Source organism: Pristiophorus japonicus, chromosome 8 (assembly GCF_044704955.1).
Source record: "Pristiophorus japonicus isolate sPriJap1 chromosome 8, sPriJap1.hap1, whole genome shotgun sequence".
In the NCBI taxonomy this organism is placed as follows: domain Eukaryota; kingdom Metazoa; phylum Chordata; class Chondrichthyes; family Pristiophoridae; genus Pristiophorus; species Pristiophorus japonicus.
Window position 1 is genome coordinate 3,738,177 of NC_091984.1, and position 20,326 is coordinate 3,758,502.

The 20,326-nt window shown below is 47.7% G+C and overlaps 1 protein-coding gene across 7 annotated transcripts in view; it reads left to right on the forward strand.

Moving 5' to 3' along the window:
• slc44a5b (solute carrier family 44 member 5b) overlaps positions 1 to 20,326 on the forward strand; it is a 240,695-nt gene that overhangs the window by 82,538 nt on the left and 137,831 nt on the right. For 6 of the 7 annotated variants that reach the window (XM_070886459.1, XM_070886461.1, XM_070886465.1 and 3 more), the window contains exon 3: positions 3,962 to 4,035. The exons of the other annotated variant lie outside the window; for it this stretch is intronic. In XM_070886459.1, coding sequence (XP_070742560.1) covers positions 3,962 to 4,035 — 74 coding nt within the window. The remainder of the gene's footprint in view (positions 1 to 3,961; positions 4,036 to 20,326) is intronic. 7 annotated transcript variants of the gene reach the window in all.

Consider the following 20,326-nt stretch of genomic DNA (forward strand, 5'->3'; position numbering starts at 1 on the left):
GAGAGGTTTAGGGAGGGAATTCCAGAGCTTGGGGCCCAGGCAGCTGAAGGCACGGCCGCCAATGGGAGAGCAAAGGAAGCGGGGGATGCGCAAGAGGCCAGTCGAGGTGCAACACAAGAGATAGGGAGGGTTGTGGGGCTGGAGGAGATTACAGAGATAGGGAGGGTGTAGGGTGGGAGGGGGGTTACAGAGATAGCGAGGGGTGTAGGGGGGAGGGGGTTACAGGGATAGGGAGGGGTGTAGGGTGGGAGGGGGTTACAGGGATAGGGGAGGGGTGTAGGGTGGGAGGGGGGTTACAGAGATAGCGAGGGGTGTAGGGGGAGGGGGTTACAGGGATAGGGGAGGGGTGTAGGGTGGGAGGGGGTTACAGAGATAGGGAGGGGTGTAGGGAATGAGGGGGTTACAGGGATAGGGAGGGGTGTAGGGTGGGAGGGGTTACAGAGATAGGGAGGGTTGTAGGGGGGAGGGGGTTACAGGGATAGGGAGGGGTGTAGGGAATGAGGGGGTTACAGGGATAGGGAGGGATGTAGGGTGGGAGGAGTTACAGAGATAGGGAGGGGTGTAGAGGGAGGGGGTTACAGGGATAGGGAGGGGTGTAGGGTGGGAGGGGGTTACAGGGATAGGGAGGGGTGTAGGGGGGAGGGGGTGATAGGGAGGGGTGTAGGGTGGAAGAGGGTTACAGGGATAGGGAGGGGTGTAGGGTGGGAGGGGGTTACAGGGATAGGGAGGGATGTAGGGTGGAAGAGGGTTACAGGGATAGGGAGGATCGTGGCCATGGAAGGATTTGAAAACCAGGGTGGTAATTTTAAATTTGAGGTGTTGCCGGACTGGGAGCCAAGGTGAGGCAGGGTGAGGATCAAACATTACCCCTGAGCCGCGCGGCGATGGGAAAGATCCCACGCAGGCCGCTCATCGACCTTCACATTGTGAGTATCGCGCATGTGCGGAAACATAAACGGATGGCCCAGCAAAAGAAACAAGCTGTGGAGAACAAAGCACACCTTCAGGTGTAACATACGCACCTGTGAGCATCCCCACAGGTTTGTAGAGCTGTTGCATTGTGAGAGGCTTAGCCAGTCACGTAATGTTTACAAAACTCAATAAAACCCCAGCCAGTTGGGTCTAGGCCATCCACGATGAGGTATGCAGTTGTGAGCCTAGTGGATGAACTGGTAATGTGTAGTGTGATTGTTAAACCTTTGTTAATAAACCAACTGCTGCTTAACAGCATATAAATTGGCCAGAAAAAGCAGCAAACCTGAGGACTGGGAGAAATTTAGAATTCAGCAGAGGAGGACAAAGGGTTTAATTAGGAGGGGGAAAAATGGAGTATGAGAGAAAGCTTGCAGGGAACATAAAAACTGACTGCAAAAGCTTCTATAGATATGTGAAGAGAAAAAGATTAGTGAAGACCAATGTAAGTCCTTTGCAGTCAGAATCAGGTCAATTTATAATGGGGAACAAAGAAATGGCAGACCAATTGAACAAATACTTTGGATCTGTCTTCACGAAGGAAGACACAAATAACCTTCCAGGAATACTAGGGGTTCGAGGGTCTAGCAAAAAGGGGGAACTGAAGGAAATCCTTATTAGTCATGAAATTGTGTTCAGGAAATTGATGGGATTGAAGGCCGATAAATCCCCAGGGCCTGATAGGCTGCATCCCAGAGTACTTAAAGAAGTGGCCCGAGAAATAGTGGATGCATTGGTGATCATTTTCCAACATTCTATTGACTCTGGATCAGTTCCTATGGACTGGAATGTAGCTAATGTAACACCACTTTTTAAAAAAGGAGGGAGAGAGAAAACAGGGAATTATATACTGGTTAACCTGACATTGTTAGTGGAGAAAATGTCGGAATCAATTATTAAGGATGAAATAGCAGCGCATTTGTAAAGCAGTGACAGGATCGGTCCAAGTCAGCATGGATTTATGAAAGGGAAATCATACTTGACAAATCTTCTAGAATTGTTTGAGGATGTAACTAGTCGAGTGGACAAGGGAGAACCAGTCGATATGGTGTATTTGGACTTTCAAAAGGATTTTGACAAGGTCCCACACAAGAGATTAGTGTGCAAAATTAAAGTATATGGTATTGGGGTAATGTACTGACTTGGATAGAGAACTGGTTGGCAGACAGGAAGCAGAGAGTCAGCATAAACGGGTTCTTTTCAGAATGGCAGGCAGTGACCTGTGGGGTGCCGCAGGGCTCAGTGCTGGGACCCCAGCTATTTACAATATACATCAATGATTTAGATGAAGGAATTGAATGTAATATCTCCAAGTTTGCAGATGACACTAAACTAGGTTGTGGTGTGAGCTGTGAGGAGGATGCTAAGAGGCTGCAGGGTGACTTGGACAGGTTAGGTGAGTGGGCAAATACATGGCAGATGCAGTATAATGTGGATAAATGTGAGGTTATCCACTTTCGTGGCAAAAACACGAAGGCAGAATACTATCTGAATGGTGACAGATTAGGAAAAGGGGAGATACAACGAGACCTGGGTGTCATGGTACATCAGTCATTGAAGGTTGGCATGCAGGTACAGCAGGCGGTGAAGAAGGCAAATGGTATGTTGGCCTTCATAGCAAGGGGATTTGAGTATAGGAGCAGTGAGGTCTTACTGTAGTTGTACAGGGCCTTGGTGAGGCCTCACCTGGAATATTGTGTTCAGTTTTGGTCTCCTAATCTGAGGAAGGACGTTCTTGCTATTGAGGGAGTGCAGCGAAGGTTCACCAGACTGATTCCCAGGATGGCAGGACTGACATATGAGGAGAGACTGGATCGACTGGGCCTGTATTCACTGGAGTTTAGAAGAATGAGAGGGGATCTCATAGAAACATACAAAATTTTGACGGATTGGACAGGTTAGATGCAGGAAGAATGTCCAGAACCAGGGGTCACAGCGTAAGGATAAGGGGTAGGCCATTTGGGACTGAGATGAGGAGAAACTTCTTCACTCAGAGAGTTGTGAATCTGTGGAATTCTCTACCACAGAAAGTTGTTGAGGCCAGTTCGTTAGATATATTCAAAAGGGAGTTAGATGTGGCCCTTACGGCTAAAGGGATCAAGGGGTATGGAGAGAAAGCAGGAAAGGGGTACTGAGGTGAATGATCAGCCATGATTTTATTGAATGGTGGTGCAGGCTCGAAGGGCCGAATGGCCTACTCCTGCAACTATTTGCTATGTTTCTATGTTTCTATGTGTTGCTATGAATTCTTAAGCAAAGAACCCATGAAGCAAATACATTAGAGAGCACCTCCAATTCTGACCTCTTGCTTATTCCCGATTTTAATCGCTCCAGCATCAGTGGCCGTGCCTTCAGCTGCCTGGGCCCTAAGCTCTGGAACTCCCTCCCTAAACATGATGTGGGTTGGAAATTGGTTGGGAGGTAGGAGACAGAGAGTTGGGGTAAAGGTTTCTTTCCGTGATTGGCGGGATATGAAAAATTGGTGTTAAAGATGAGGACAGGTCGCATAAACTTGGCTTGATTTCCCTTGAGTTTTGAAGGTTGAGGGGTGACCTAATCGAGGTATTTGGAATGATTGAGGGACTCAATAGGGTCGATACAGAGAAACTATTTCCTCCGGTGGGAGAATCCAGAACAAGGGGCGTAACCTTAAAATACGAGCTTGATCGGTTGGAAGAGTAATCCTGAAGTATTTCTTCACACACAGGGTCGTGGAAATCTGGAACGCTCTCCCCCAGAAAGCTGTGGATGCTGGTGGGGGGGCAATTGGATCTTTCAGGACAGAGATTGCTAGTTTGTTGTTGGGTAAAGTTAAGAAGGGTTGTGGAGCCATGGTGGGTAAATGGAGTTAAAGCACAAATCAGCCCGTGATCGAATTGAACGGTGGAGCAGGCTCGCGGGGCTGAATGGCCTCCCCCTGTTCCTAATGTTGCTGCTGCTTTGACTATATCTTTTCTCTCTCTCTCTCTCTCTCTCTCTCTCACTTTAGGCATTGCACAGACGTCCTGTGCTGCGTGCTATTTATCGCCGTGATCCTTGGTTACATTGCTCTGGGAGTTATTGGTGAGTATGTCCCAAACCAATCAGACCCCCAAATGCTCAGTTTCTGCTTTTCCCGCTTGAAGCTGGTGGGCGGCGTGCGGACCGCCACAAATCTGCACGGGAATGTCGTGTCACTACGCGTAGCGATCGGTAGGAAATGAGATAAAAGTGCTTGGCTGGCGGCTCGTGAGTGTTCTTGTTAAGTAATAGACCCGTTGTGTACAGTGATGGATGGGGATGAGGTGGGGCCTGACAGGCAATATTGTTACCATTGATCTGGTAATGACCCCCAACGAAATAAGATCTACTTGAGCCGTGCCTTCTAACTAAAAGTCACTTAAGTGCAAGAGCTTGACTTTTTCACCCGTAACCAACCTGCTACAATAGATGTTGCGGAACAAATATTGACATGGGTGAAAGTTAATGAAAGGAGGTCTTTATCCATTGAGCTAAAACACTGTTTCCCAAACAGCGAGGATTCCACCTGTCACAGCCCCTCCATCCTTAAATCAATTTGCTGATTAGTATTGGCTGCAATAAATATGAATGTCACCGAGAGAAAATTAATGCACCTTTCTGGTCTTAAAAAGCGCAATATATCATAAAGATTCCGATAGCACATCATAGCGGCCGTGAATGCTAAAGATTGCACACCAATCCATCAGTGACATTTCAGCTCATTTTGTTCACTGCGAACAAGATACACTTCAATATCGCAGGTATCAACTTTTTGCAAAACGCGTTTCTAGAAAATTATTCACTTGTCTGGTTCCTGAACCCGACAGAAATGCAATATGGTTTTACTTTATGTTTTTTCTCATATCTTGCCAAAATACTCTGCTAATTTGTATCCTCCAGCCTGCCCTCCACTCCCTTGCTCCAATCCCCCACCTCCATCTCCACCCCTCAGCTCCTCTCTCATTCCTGATACCCCCTCTCCTTCATTTCCTTCCCTTCCCCTCCTGTTTTGTCCCCTCACCTCTCCAATCCCGCTCTCCTCTCCTCGCTATCTCCCCTCCGCCCCTCCTCCCTCCTCCCCTCTCCACTCCCTCCCCTCTCCACTCTCTCCCCTCTCCACTCCCCATCACTTCTTTCCCCATCACTCCTTTTCCCTCTCCCCCTCCTCCTCTCTCCCCTCTCCCCTTCTCCCCTCTCCTCTCCTCCCCATCACTTCTCTCCCCTCTCCCCTCCTCCCCTCCCCATCACTCCTCCCTCCTCCCCTCTCCACTCCCCATCACTCCTCTCCCCCCCTCGCCTCTCCCTCCCTCGCCTCTCCCTCCCCTCTCCACTCCCCTCTCCACTCCCCACCTCTCTCCTCCTCTCCTCTCCCTCGTCTTCCTTCTCCTCTCTCGCTCCTGTCCTCTCCACTTCTCTCCCCACCTCTCGTCCCCTCCCCATCTCTCCTGTCCCTCACCTCTACTCTCCTCTCCTGTCCATCTCCTTTCCTCTACTCTCCTCTCCATCCCCTCTCGCTCTCCCACTCTCTTCTCCTCTTTCTCCCCTCTTCTCCCTTCCCTCTTTCTCCCACCCCCTTCTCTTCCTTCTCTCTTCTCTCCTCCTCCCTTCCCTCTTTCTCCCTCTCCCTCTCCCTCTCCCCTCCTCCCCTCTCCCTCTCCCCTCCTCCCCTCTCTCTCCTTTCCCCTCATCCCCTCTCCCTCCCCTCTCCTCTCCTTTTCCTCCCACTCTCCTCTCCCTGTCCTGAAGATCTTGCTGAAGGTATGCTTGAGTAAGTCCTGGCCCCTTCTGGTAGGTCATGCAAATGAGCAATTATGCCCCGACCTGGGGCTGGTCAATGATGTCAGCAGGCTGCCCGTGCACAATGAACATCACAAGCAAGCCCAGTCCTGTCCGTGCAAACCACGCTCACCTTACTCCCAAGTCACTGAGATCAGCTAGCAACACACACCAGCCATTGATAGTCTCTGCCCAATGGCTAAACACAATATTTACACAGAATTACACAGAAACGGGCCATTCAGCCCATCTGGTCCGTGTCGGTGTTTATGCTCCAAACGAGCTTCCTCCCACCCCGACATCCCCCAGCCCCAGCAGTGTAACAACGTCGCCATTCACAGAGAAACCAGCAGCAAGAATTATAGCTTTGTTCAGAAACGTTATTACAAGAAAACTTCAGGCTCTTTTCTACTTGTAGGTTGATGCAGGAAAGGGTTTATGTCGGTGTTTATCTGTGCAGTCCTGGAACGGTGGCATGGTGATTATGTTACTGGGCCAGTAATCCAGACCCTGGACTAATGATCCGGAGATACGAGTTCAAATCCCACCATGGCAGCTGGGGAATTTAAATTCACTTCATTAAATAAATCTGGAATAAAAGGCCAGTGTCAGTAATGGTGACCATGAGACTACCGGATTGTCGTAAAACCCATCTGGTTCACTAATGTCCTTTGGGGAAGGAAATCTGCTGCCCTTACCCGGTCTGGCCTATATGTGACTCCAGACCCACAGCACTGTGCTGCTGAGCCTTACATCTGAAATCATGGCTTGCCACCACCGTCTCCAGGGCGATTAGGGATGGCCAATAAATGCTTGCCTTGCCGGCGCCGCCCACATGAACGAATAAATAATTTCAAAAAACAGTCTCCTGGGTTTGATTCAGATCCTTAAACCAGATTCATTCCTGGTTAGCGTCTGTGCCTTATAGCCCAAGCCACATACACAGCCCACCACACTGTGGTGCTGGTGAGCAGGGTGGGTGGTTGTGCCGTAATGTATTTGCTTCATGGGTTCTTGGCTTAAAGATTTAGAGCAACACATTGCTATTAAGAACTAGTTGGTTTATTAACAAAGGTTTAACAATCACATTACACATTACCAGTTTATCCACTAGGCTCACAACTGCATACCTCATCGTGGATGGCCTAGACCCAACTGGCTGGGGTTTTATTGAGTCTTATGTGCATCACAGTTTGCTGGAGTTCTTCGAGGATGTAACGAACAGGGTGGATAAAGGGAACCAGTGGATGTGGTGTATTTGGACTTCCAGAAGGCATTTGACATAAAAGGTTACTGCACAAGATAAAAGTTCACAAGGTTGGGGGTAATATATTAGCATAGATAGAGGATTGACTAACTAACAGAGAACAGAGAGTCGGGATAAATGGTTCATTCTCTGGTTGACAACCATAACCAGTGGGGTGCCGCAGGGATCAGTGCTGGGACCCCAACTATTTACAATCGATATTAACAACTTGGAAGAAGGGACTGAGTGTAACGTAGCCAAGTTTGCTGATGATACAAAGATGGGAGGAAAAGCAATGTGTGACAAGGACACAAAAAATCTGCAAATGGACATAGCCAGGCTAAGTGAGTGGGCAAAAATCTGGCAGATGGAGTATAATGTAATTTCCTACCCGGTTAAGCACCTTGCTAGAACCTCTACACATGTTGCTACGCAAGGGAGATGACTGGGTATGGGGGAAATCACAAGAGGCTGCTTTTGAGAAAGCCAGAAATCTGTTATGTTCCAACAAACTGCTTGTTCTGTATGACCCATGTAAACGTTTAGTGCTAGCTTACGATGCGTCGTCGTACGGGGTCGGGTGTGTGTTACAACAAGCAAATGAATCGGGAACATTGCAACCGGTCGCTTATGCATCCAGAAGTTTGTCCAAGGCCGAAAGGGTCAACAGCATGATTGAAAAAGAAGCTCTGGCATGCGTTTACAGGGTAAAAAAATGCACCGGTATCTATTTGGTCTCAAATTTGCGTTAGAAACTGACTTATATCACTATTCTCAGGGAGCAAAGGGATTAATACCAATGGGCGCTCACGCTGTCTGCATATAACTATGTTATCCGCCACAGACCAGGCACAGAGAACTGCGCTGATGCTCTCAGTCGGCTACCGTTGCCCACCACCGGGGTGGAAATGGCACAGCCTGCAGACTTGCTCTTGGTGATGGATGCATTTGAAAATGAAAAGCCACCCGTTACAGCCCACCAGACCAAGACCTGGACCAGCCAGGATCCTTTACTGTCCCTTGTAAAAAAACTGTGTCCTCCATGGGAGCTGGTCCAGCGTCCCAGCGGAGTTGCATGAAGAGATCAAGCTGTTCCAGCGGCGCAAAGACGAAATGTCCATACAGGCGGACTGTCTTTTGTGGGGTAATCGCGTGGCTTTGCCTAAGAAAGGCAGGGAAACGTTCATACACGACCTACACAGTACCCACCCAGGCATAGTAATGATGAAAGCTATAGCCAGATCCCATGTGTGGTGGCCCGGCATCGACTCAGATTCGGAGTCATGAGTGCGCCAATGCAACACTTGCTCTCAACTGAGCAATGCACCCAGGGAGGCACCGCTAAGTTTGTGGTCATGGCCCTCCAAACCGTGGTCTGGGATCCACGTTGACTTTGCTGGTCCATTCCTAGGCAAACCGTTTTTGGTTGTTGTGGATGCATATTCAAAATGGGTTGAGTGTGTAATAATGTCTGTAAGCACGTCCACTGCCACCATCGAAAGCCTACAAGCCATGTTTGCCACGCACGGCCTGCCTGATGTCCTTGTCAGTGACAACGGGCTGTGCTTCACCAGTGCTGAATTCAAGGAATTCATGACCCGCAATGGGATCAAGCACGTCACATCAACCCCGTTCAAGCCCGTATCCAACGGCCAGGCAGAACGGGCAGTCCAAACCATCAAGCAAAGCTTGAAACGCATGTCAGAAGCCTTCCTGCAGACCCGCTTGTCCCGAGTCCTACTCAGCTACCGCACCAGACCCCACTCGCTCACCGGGGTTCCCCCAGCCGAGCTGCTCTTGAAAAGGGCGCTCAAAGCAAGGCTCTCTCTTGTCCACCCTGATCACCATGATCATGTCGAGGGCAGGCGGCATCAACAAAACATGTACCGTGGTCACGCAAACTTGGCGCGCGATATTGAAGTCAATGACCCTGTATTTGTACTCAACTATGGACATAAGAACATAAGAACATAAGAATTAGGAACAGGAGTAGGCCATCTAGCCCCTCGAGCCTGCTCCGCCATTCAACAAGATCATGGCTGATCTGGCCGTGGATTCAGCTCCACTTACCCGCCCGCTCCCCGTAACCCTTAATTCCCTTATTGGTTAAAAATCTATCTGTCTTTGACTTGAAAACATTTAATGAGCCAGCCTTAACTGCTTCCTTGGGCAGAGAATTCCACAGATTCACAACCCTCTGGGAGAAGAAATTCCTTCTCAACTCGGTTTTAAATTGGCTCCTCTGTATTTTAAGGCTGTGCCCCCTAGTTCTAGTCTCCCCGACCAGTGGAAACAACCTCTCTGCCTCTATCTTCTCTATCCCTTTCATTATTTTAAATGTTTCTATAAGATCACCCCTCATCCTTCTGAACTCCAACGAGTAAAGACCCAGTCTACTCAATCTATCATCATAAGGTAACCCCCTCATTTCTCGAATCAGCCTAGTGAATCGTCTCTGTACCCCTTCCAAAGCTAGTATATCCTTCCTTAAGTAAGGTGACCAAAACTGCACGCAGTACTCCAGGTGCGGCCTCACCAATACCCTGTACAGTTGCAGCAGGACCTCCCTGCTTTTGTACTCCATCCCTCTCGCAATGAAGGCCAACATTCCATTCGCCTTCCTGATTACCTGCTGCACCTGCAAACTAACCTTTTGGGATTCATGCACAAGGACCCCCAGGTCCCTCTGCACCGCAGCATGTTGTAATTTCTCCCCATTCAAATAATATTCCCTTTTACTGTTTTTTTTCCCAAGGTGGATGACCTCACACTTTCCGACATTGTATTCCATCTGCCAAACCTTAGCCCATTCGCTTAACCTATCCAAATCTCCTTGTAGCCTCTCTGTGTCCTCTACACAACCCGCTTTCCCACTAATCTTAGTGTCATCTGCAAATTTTGTTGCACTACACTCTGTCCCCTCCTCTTGGTCATCTATGTATATTGTAAACAGTTGTGGTCCCAACACCGATCCCTGTGGCACACCACTAACCACTGATTTCCAACCTGAAAAGGACCCATTTATCCCGACTCTCTGCTTTCTGTTCGCCAGCCAATTCTCTATCCATGCTAATACATTTCCTCTGACTCCGCGTACCTTTATCTTCTGCAGTAACCTTTTGTGTGGCACCTTACCGAATGCCTTTTGGAAATCTAAATACACCACATCCATCGGTACACCTCTATCCACCATGCTCGTTATATCCTCAAAGAATTCCAGTAAGTTAGTTAAACATGATTTCCCCTTCATGAATCCATGTTGCGTCTGCTTGATTGCACTATTCCTATCTAGATGTCCCGCTATTTCTTCCTTAATGATAGTTTCAAGCATTTTCCCCACTACAGATGTTAAACTAACCGGCCTATAGTTACCTGCCTTTTGCCTGCCCCCTTTTTTAAACAGAGACGTTACATTAGCTGCTTTCCAATCCGCTGGTACCTCCCCAGAGTCCAGAGAATTTTGGTAGATTATAACGAATGCATCTGCTATAACTTCCGCCATCTCTTTTAATACCCTGGGATGCATTTCATCAGGACCAGGGGACTTGTCTACATTCAATCCCATTAGTCTGTCCAGCACTACCTCCCTAGTGATAGTGATCATCTCAAGGTCCTCCCTTCCCACATTCCTATGACCAGCAATTTTTGGCATGGTTTTTGTGTCTTCCACTGTGAAGACGGAAGCAAAATAATTGTTTAAGGTCTCAGCCATTTCCACATTTCCCATTATTAAATCCCCCTTTTCATCTTCGAAGGGACCAACATTTACTTTAGTCACTCTTTTCCGTTTTATATATCGGTAAAAGCTTTTACTATCTGTTTTTATGTTTTGCGCAAGTTTACCTTCGTAATCTATCTTCCCTTTCTTTATTGCTTTTTTAGTCATTCTTTGCTGTTGCTTAAAATCTTCCCAATCCTCTAGTTTCCCACTAACCTTGGCCACCTTATACGCATTGGTCTTTGATTTGATACTTTCCTTTATTTCCTTGATTATCCACAGCTGGTTATCTCTTCTCTTGCCGCCCTTCTTTTTCACTGGAATATATTTTTGTTGCACATTATGAAAGAGCTCCTTAAAAGTCCTCCACTGTTCCTCAATTGTGCCACCGTTTAGTCCTTGTTTCCAGTCTACTTTAGCCAACTCTGCCCTCATCCCACTGTAGTCCCCTTTGTTTAAGCATAGTACTCTCGTTTCTGACACAACTTCCTCATCCTCAATCTGTATTACAAATTCAACCATATTGTGATCACTCATTCCGAGAGGATCTTTTACGAGGAGATCGTTTATTTTTCCTGTCTCGTTACACAGGACCAGATCCAAAATGGCTTGCTCCCTTGTAGGTTCTGTTACATACTGTTCTAAGAAACAATCCCGTATGCATTCTATGAATTTCTCCTCCAGGCTACCCCGTGCGATTTGAGTTGACCAATCGATATGTAGTTTAAAATCCCCCATGATTACTGCCGTTCCTTTTTCACATGCCTCCATTATTCCCTTGATTATTGCCCGCCCCACCATGAAGTTATTATTTGGGGGCCTATAAACTACGCCGACCAGTGACTTTTTCCCCTTACTATCTCTAATCTCCACCCACAATGATTCAACATTTTGTTAATTGGAGCCAATATCATCCCTCACAACTGCCCTGATATCATCCCTTATTAACAGACATGGTCCCAAATGGCTTGCTGACACCATCACAGCCAAAGAAGGGAGCAGGATGTTTCAGGTCAAACTTGCAAATGGACGAATTTGCAGAAAGCATTTGGATCAAACCAAACTGCGATTCACAGATGCCACAAGCAACTCGAAGAGGACATCATCAACTACGACCCTCCAACACACACACACAAGTGGCAACTGACATCACGGTTGACCACGAAGCTGAACCCACCATCCCCAGCAGCCCAGCAAGGCCAGCAGCGCAGCAGCCCAGCGAAGATCCAACCAAACTCACCTGCACCTGCATTTGTACCGAGACGATCGACTAGGGAGCGAAAAGCCCCAGATCGTCTCACCCTGTAAATAAGTGTACTATTGACTTTGGGAGGAGTGATGTTATGTATGCAATCCTAGGTAACCTGTGTCATACCGCCACCAGAGGGCATACCTGTTGGAGTCCCAAGGGATCCCAGCATCCCTTAGGAGCACTGTATATAACCAGGCATCCCATGCTGTACCAACACTCTGGAGTTTGAATAAAGGAGCTAAGGTCACACTTACTGATGTCTACAGTACTCCGTTACATTACTGTATTGTGAGCTTAACAGATAGTATGCAGGTGCAGCAAGTAGCTTGGCCTTTATTGCAAAGGTGATGGAGTATAAAAGCAGGAAAGTCTTGCGACAGCTATATAAGGTATTGGTGAGGCCACACCTGGAATACTGTGTGCAGTTTTGGTTTACATATTTACGAAAGGCAAAAACTAGTTTTGGAGGCAGTTCAGAGAAGGATCACGAGTTTAATTCAGGATATGAGGGGGTTGACTTATGAGGAAAGGTTGAGTAGGTTGGGCCTCTACTCATTGGAATTCAGAAGAATGAGAGGTGATCTTATCGAACATGGAAAATTGGTGCAGGAGTAGACCATTCGGCCCTTCTAGCCTGCACCGCCATTCAATGAGTTCATGGCTGAACATGCAACTTCAATACCCCGTTATGACTTCCCCTGATTCTAATTGCAGGGGACCTACGTTTGTCTTTACTAACCTTTTTCTCTTTACATATCTATAGAAGCTTTTGCAGTCCGTTTTAATGTTCCCTGCAAGCTTCCTCTCGTACTCTATTTTCCCTGCCCTAATCAAACCCTTTGTCCTCCTCTGCTGAGATTATGAGGGGGCTTGACAAGGTGGATGCAGAGAGGATGTTTCCACTGATGAGGGAGACTAGAACTAGAGGGCATGATCTTAGAATAAGGGGCCGCCCATTTAAAACAGAGATGAGGAGAAATTTCTTCTCTGAGGGTTGTAAATCTGTGGAATTCGCTGCCTCAGAGAGCTGTGGAAGCTGGGACATTGAATAAATTTAAGACAGAAATGGACAGTTTCTTAACCGATAAGGGGATAAAGGCTTATGGGGAGAAGGCGGGGAAGTGGAGCTGAGTCCATGATCAGATCAGCCATGATCTTATTGAATGGCGGAGCAGGCTCGAGGGGCCGTATGGCCTACTCCTGTTCCTATTTCTTATGTTCTTATGTAACTTGCATTTGTATAACACCTCTCACCTGGAGAGACGTCCCAAGGTGCGTCGTGTAGTTTTGACGAAAATGATGATGCTTGGCCAAGGAAATCATCAGTTGCGTTTGAAAACTAGGGCGAGGCATTATCTGCACAAGTCCTAGTTCCCTGTGCTGCCCCATGTCCTAACTCGCACCAAGTCCCGCTCACCCATTGTTCGTTCATAGGCAGTGCCTCATATCGAGGATGACTTGCTTCCATGCCAAAAAGGGATGAGTTCACAGGTGTTTCAATGAAGGACCTGATATTCCGAATCCCGAAGGGTGGAAGATGCCTGTGGGTGGATTTTTTTAACGTGGGGTGACCGTTGCACACCAGCCACCACACGGGCTTGACAGAGCGAGGTCTTGGTCCAGTGGCAAGGGTTAACCAGGATGACTGGAGACCTGCTCTGTTGCATGGACCTAGTGCGCGCACACATCGCACAGTGTGGGCTGGGCACGTGCTGCCCCTGGGCCCTCGCCTCTCCTGGGCCCCGATCACGTCCCTCTACAATCTCTCGCCGCTCCTTCACCCCGACCTCGCCGCTCCTGTTGTACCTGGATCTTGATGGTGTCCAATCCAATTGCCCTCTTCGCTGCCGTCGCCCTCATGCACCGGCTCACGCTGTGCCTTGCCGTGGTATGGCCGCCACACTGCTCCGGGCTGCCGCTCACCGCTCCTTTTATAGCCCCGACCTGCCGATGGTGGTCTCTCGCAGGTCCCATCACCCCCTGAGCTCGCTGACCTATTCTGGCTCCCGGTCCAGCAACACCTCCATTTCAAAATTCACATCTTTGTGTTTAAATCCCTTCATGACCCTCGCCCCCTCCCTGTCTCTGTAATCTCCTCCAGCCCCACAACCCCCCAAGATGTCCGCGCTCCTCTAATTCTGCCCTCCTGAGCATTCCTGATTATAATCGCTCCACCATCGGTGGCTGTACCTTCTGTTGCCTGGGCCCCAAGCTCTGGAACTCCCTCCCTAAACCTCTCCGCCTCTCTACCTCTCTTTCCTCCATCAAGACGCTCATTAAAACCTATCTCTTTGCCCAAGCTTTTGGTCACCTGCACTAATTTCTATTTATGCGGATCGGTGTCAAATTTTTAATCTCATAACACTCCTGTGAAGCGTCTTGGGATGTTTCACTACGTTAAAGGCGCTATATAAATTCAAGTTGTTGTTGTCGCAGTACCAGAAAACCACTTTCTTTGCATGTTGTTTTCTGACCAATTATCTCATAAATAAAATTGGCTTCTGAACAATGCCTTTTCATTGTGTGTCTTTCTAAAGAGGAGGCACCCACGTGAATGACAAATGGAACAAGTCCCAATCGTGTCTTTCATGGTCATGTATGGAACATAATATTGAAGCCAATATGAGTCATGGTCAGTAGTTTGTGGATTCGATGGTCAGTCTGTTGGCATTTAAAGAAGGCTGGAGGCAAGGCAGCTTGGCCTTAACCCAAATCGTTCCCTTTATATTTCCACCAAAGCATTAAAGGCACAAATGGAACTGCCCGCAGATCGCCAAAGTTTCCTTGTAGTACAAAGAAATTATACTTAACAAGGTGATAATGGCAGTCTCTTCATTGAAACCACAATGGTAGGCCACTGAGTCACCACAGCGCTTGTCTCTTGCTGTGTTCTGTTGACCGTAGTCCTTCCTCAAATTCCTCTTGATTAGCGCTGCCCCCAAAGTCGAATAGCTGTAACTTTATACCCTTTCCCTCCCATACAAATGCTGTGAGAGTCTGCAGCTGTCTATAGATCCTTCTAAGTCTGTGCCCCTGACCTTCTATGTTATCCCTAGTTCTTCTCTGAGAACTCTTCATCATAGGCAGTCCCTCGGAATCGAGGAAGACTTGCTTCCACTCCTGAAGTGAGTTTTTTTGGTGGCTGATCAGTCCAATACAAGAGCCACAGACTCTGTCACAGGAGGGACAGACAGTGGTTGAGGGAAAGGGAGGGAGGGACTGGTTTGCCGCACGCTCCTTCCGCTGCCTGCGCTTGGTTTCTGCATGCTCTCGGTAACGAGACTCGAGGAGCTCAGTGCCCTCCCGGATGCACTTCCTCCACTTAGGGCGGTCTTTGGCCAGGGACTCCCAGGTGTCGGTGGGGATGTCAACAATGACTGTGTCACAGAATTAATTAATGAGCTTGGCTTTACAAAATGTGACATGCTGCACACTTTTCTGTTATTGAGCATTATTTGGACTTGGCCATTGTGATTTTTGTTATGTTTGTAATGTACCTATGAATGATTCCATGAGGCAATGTGCTGTACTCAAAATTGTAGTGACCTTGGTCCTTTATTCCAAACTCCAGAGTACTCTGCAAGCATGGTGGGCAGCCTTTTATACAGGGCCCTGCCACCAGGGGCAGGAAGCCCCCGGTCTCCACCAGTTGCACCCTCTAGTGGTGCCAACATGTATGCACACAGTGTAAACCTTATTGAAAGTACATCAGGTGAACAAGTCTCCAGCTTATACAATCTCACAGTGACTACACAGAGAGTACATCCGTAGTCTGCATACACAGGCAACTCTCGATTATCCGGGTCCTTCGGGGATCGGGCTATTCCGGGTAAACGATTTTGCCGCTAGGGCGAGTGCACGTCTCAGAGCTGAAATTTGACAGTGATAGAACCAACCACAAAGACTTAGTTCGTGTTATCATAGCGTGAAGGTAATAAAATGCATGACAATGGATTCATATCGTCTCGAAATTATTTTATTATGTTAAAAGAGTTAAAAGTGTTAAAACTTAGCTTGATTTTTAAAAAGCGATCTTATATCTGCTTGTTTAAATGAATTAATTTTCTTCTTCATTAAAATGTTGTGGATGATAGGAGTTTGGAGAACCTCGTGAGAAGTGAAGTGCGAATTCTCCTCAAAGAAACCTACGACGTGTTTCATTGCCTCTTCAGCACCTGCCCAAGTTTTCCTTTCTTTTACTTCAATCTCAGGGTCTGAATCGCTCATCTCTTCATCAGATTTGTCTTTATTGGTGACTGTGCCGATGAGTTGCTCATCGGTATAAGATGGTGCTGTGTCGATGTCAGCATGTACCCGCTCAGCAATCTCATCTTCTGCTCGGGATTCAAGTGCGTTTATATCGTGAGCACTGCTGGCAATCTCCACGATTTATTTGACAGCCTCTTCTGTATTAGCCCCAGCATAGAAACCTTCGAATTCTTTGTCATCAGAAGCACTGACTTCAATCATGACATTGGGCCACAACTTGCGGCAACACCTCATCGGTGTTGTGGTTTACTTCTGCCCATGCCAGAGAGCATGTGAAGATGGTATCTTTAATAGTGGATGCTCTCTGGAAATCAATGATTGATAGATCGCTATTAATCAATCTGTGCATGAAATTGTTCCTATAGTGGACTTGAAGTTTTGTATGACGCCCTGATCCATAGGTTGAATGAGCGAGGTCACACTGGGGGGCAGATAGCAGGCGAAGGTATTGCTACAACTGGGCACTAATTTTGACTCATGCGGGTGTGCTCTGCAATTGTCCAGAGGCAGCACACACTTCCCATTGGGTTTGCCTATTTTCTTGGTGTTTTCTCGAGCTTGGGGGATGAATTCTATTGAGAACCATTCCATGACGATGTCCTTGTCCATCCATGCACTTCTCTGAGCCTTGCAGCTGACTGGTAAATGAGCAATTCCCTTTAAAGCACGTGGTCGTCTTGATTTGCCAATCACTAGCAGTGGAAGTTGGTGTTCACCAGAGGCATTGGCGCAATTTAAGATTGTTAACCTGTCCTTATTCATCTTAAAGCCTGCAGCTTCCTGCTCCCCTGCTGCAGCCAATGTAGCAGTCGGCAAACACCTCCACAGTAAGCCAGTCTCATCGGCGTTGTACAGTTGATCTGCGGTCAATTCCATTCCCTGCACCATTCCAGCAAATGCTCTTGTGTAATTCTGAGCGGCCTCATTGTCTGCCGATCTTGTCTCGCCCGACACATCCAGCTGGCGAATGGCGTGGCGTTGCTTAAATCGTGTGAGCCACCCCTCTGAGAAAATGCGCTCTTCATCCGGATTCATTCTCGCCTTGAAGTCCTTGGCCTTTGCTGTAATCATTGGCCCCGAAATGGCCACACCTTCAGACCGCTTCACAGCAAACCGTCGACAAAGCACCTGGTCGAGTGTGTCAAGCTTCGGTTTTCGCAAATCCTTGTGGGCCATCGCCTTCACGGGAGATTCAGAAACATCGGTCGACCTTTTGCTTCTTGATATCGTAAACTGTTGATGCTCCAACGTCATATTCCTCCATCAAGTTACTCACACTTCTGCCAGCTTCATCCTTCTTTCTAATTTCTAACTTCTGCTGGATGCATAATGCCTTTTGTTTCCTTTTAGTGCCTCCACAAGACATTTTAAATTGTGCACCCGCCTGCTTGAACTGCTTTAAATGCGTGTGGCAGTGAGAAAGAGAGAACCTGCTACAATGGGCTGCAATTTATGTGTGCTTGCTAGTTGCAGTGACCGAGATTTTCACGTGTGTGACAGTTATTTAATGCCTGTGTCAATTGCGAGGTGAGAAAAGAGTGCACGCCTGAGTCAATTTCTGTGTGATTGACACTTGAGCTGATCGAGATATTCACGTGTGCGACAGTTTTTAACAGTGCCGTTGCAGCGAGTTCTCCCTGAGATGCGTGTACGGATAATCGAGCGTCGCCTGTACAACAGTTTTAAACAAAGCTGTTTCAGCAAGGTGAAAAGAAAATGGCCACCATGAGCTTGCACACATTTTAGTTGCTTTTAATTGCTGGACATTTTACGGCTGCACCGAGGAATGAATTCAATCACCCGTGGCCCCACTGAAAACACAATTTATCCACATTTTTTAAGCCTCGTTTCAAAGCTTCTGATAAAGCTTCAGTTTTGGTCTCCTAATCTGAGGAAGGACATTCTTGCTACTGAGGGAGTGCAGCGAAGGTTCACCAGACTGATTCCCGGGATGGCGGGACTGACATATGAGGAGAGACTGGATCAACTGGACCTTTATACACTGGGGTTCAGAAGGATGAGTGGGGATCTCATAGAAACATATAAGATTCTGACAGGACTGGACAGGTTAGATGCGGGAAGAATGTTCCCGATGTTGGGGAAGTCCAGAACCAGGGGTCACAGTCTTAGGATAAGGGGTAAGCCATTTAGGACCGAGATGAGGAGAAACTTCTTCACTCAGAGAGTTGTTAACCTGTGGAATTCCCTGCCGCAGAGAGTTGTTGATGCCAGTTCATTGGATATATTCACGAGGGAGTTAGATGTGGCCCTTATGGCTAAAGGGATCAAGGGGTATGGAGAGAAGGCAGGAAAGGGGTACTGAGGGAATGATCAGCCATGATCTTATTGAATAGTGGTGCAGGCTCGAAGGGCCAAATGGCCTGCTCCTGCACCTATTTTCTATGTTTCTATAATATCCTTGGAGATTTTTTTAAAGATGGTGTCCTCCTTGCAAACGTTCAAGGCAACGCAGAATCTGTGGAATTGATTATCTGAGGGGGCAGAAAGCCCCATCCACTCCACACTGGAGTTCAATATTCAAAAGCTGGTAGGAGGGTAGGTGGGGCCGGGGGGGCGGGGGGGGGGTAGAGTTACTGCAAGTGGATTCAAATCAGTCCAACTGAAAGCTTAGACCCAAATCTCGAACCCCAACACAGCGGGGAAGGTTATAAAAGTGTGGAGGATGAGAAAAGACCATCGAGCCCAGGGGCGTCCCAGCAGTTGGCTTCTCAGGCTCTATTCCATGGAGCATCGGGGTATCGAGTAACGGCTGGGGGTGGGGGCGGGCTTTGTTCTTGAGAAAAGAGATGGCTAATGGAGGTCTTTAAAATTACAAAGGATTTTGAGAGGGTAGAATGAGAGAAAATATTTCCGCCTATGGGTGGGGGGGAGACCAAAACAGTGGCTACACTTTAAAAGTACAGGTACAACGTCTGAAATCCGGAATCCTTGGGACTGAGTCCAAGCCGGTTTTTGTTTTTTGCCGGATTTCAGAGAAGAAAATCAGTAGTCTGAAATCCGGAATCCTTGGGACTGAGTCCATGCCGGTTTTTGTTTTTTGCCGGATTTCAGAGAAGAAAATCAGTAGTCTGAAATCCGGAATCCTCGGGACCGAGTCCGTGCCGGATTTCAGATTTTGCCGGATTTCGGACCTCGCCGATTCCCACCGCCCGCGGCCCCCCCGGCGCTGCGCTGTTTACCGGTTTCCTCGTCCCTCGCTGCTCAATGTCGCCATCTTGGCCGCCTGAAAACTGTCCGGTTTTCGGACAATTGCGGTTCTCGGGATCCCGGATTCGAGGCGTTGAGCCTGTACTCCATTAGCTGAAGGAAGACAGGCAATCGGGTGGGAAGTGTTGCTGGAAGCGGCATAATGATGCTTGCTGTCTGCTGCCATCAGTTAAATAATATCCCAGCAGTCTTTATAACTTCATCTCTAATAGAAGCACGTCGGCAGTATGTCGTAAAAGACCCGTTAACAATCTCCTACCTGCTTTAATGGGCTTTGCACTCTGAGTGTAAATTCATTAGTGACTATCTACCCGATGCTCAAAGCCACATTTCATACTTAGCTCAAAGACTATTAACTATCTGTATTGCCTCACAGGTTAGATTATGCACTTTATTCATTCATCTCTGCATTCCATCATTCTCCTTTCTTAGGATAGGGGAAAACAACATGTAAGGATCGGCAGGAAAAGCAAGGTCTTGCATTTATATGTGCCTTACATGACTGCAGTATGTCCCAAAGTGCTTTACAGCCAACGAAGTACTTTTTTTTAAAGTGTAGTCATTGTTGTAATGTGGGAAACGCAGCAGGCAATTTGTGCACAGCAAGCTCCCAAACACAGCAATGTGATAATGACCAGATAATCTGTTTTAGTGATGTTGGTGGAGGGATAAATATTGGCCCCAGGACACCAATAACTTCCCTGATCGTCTTCAAAATAGTGCTGTTGGATCTGTTATGTCCAACTGAGAGAGGAAAGCTTTAACGTTTCATCTGAAAGACCTCCGACAGTGCGGCGTTCCCTCAGTACTGCCCCTCCGACAGTGCGGCGTTCCCTCAGTACTGCCCCTCCGACAGTGCGGCGTT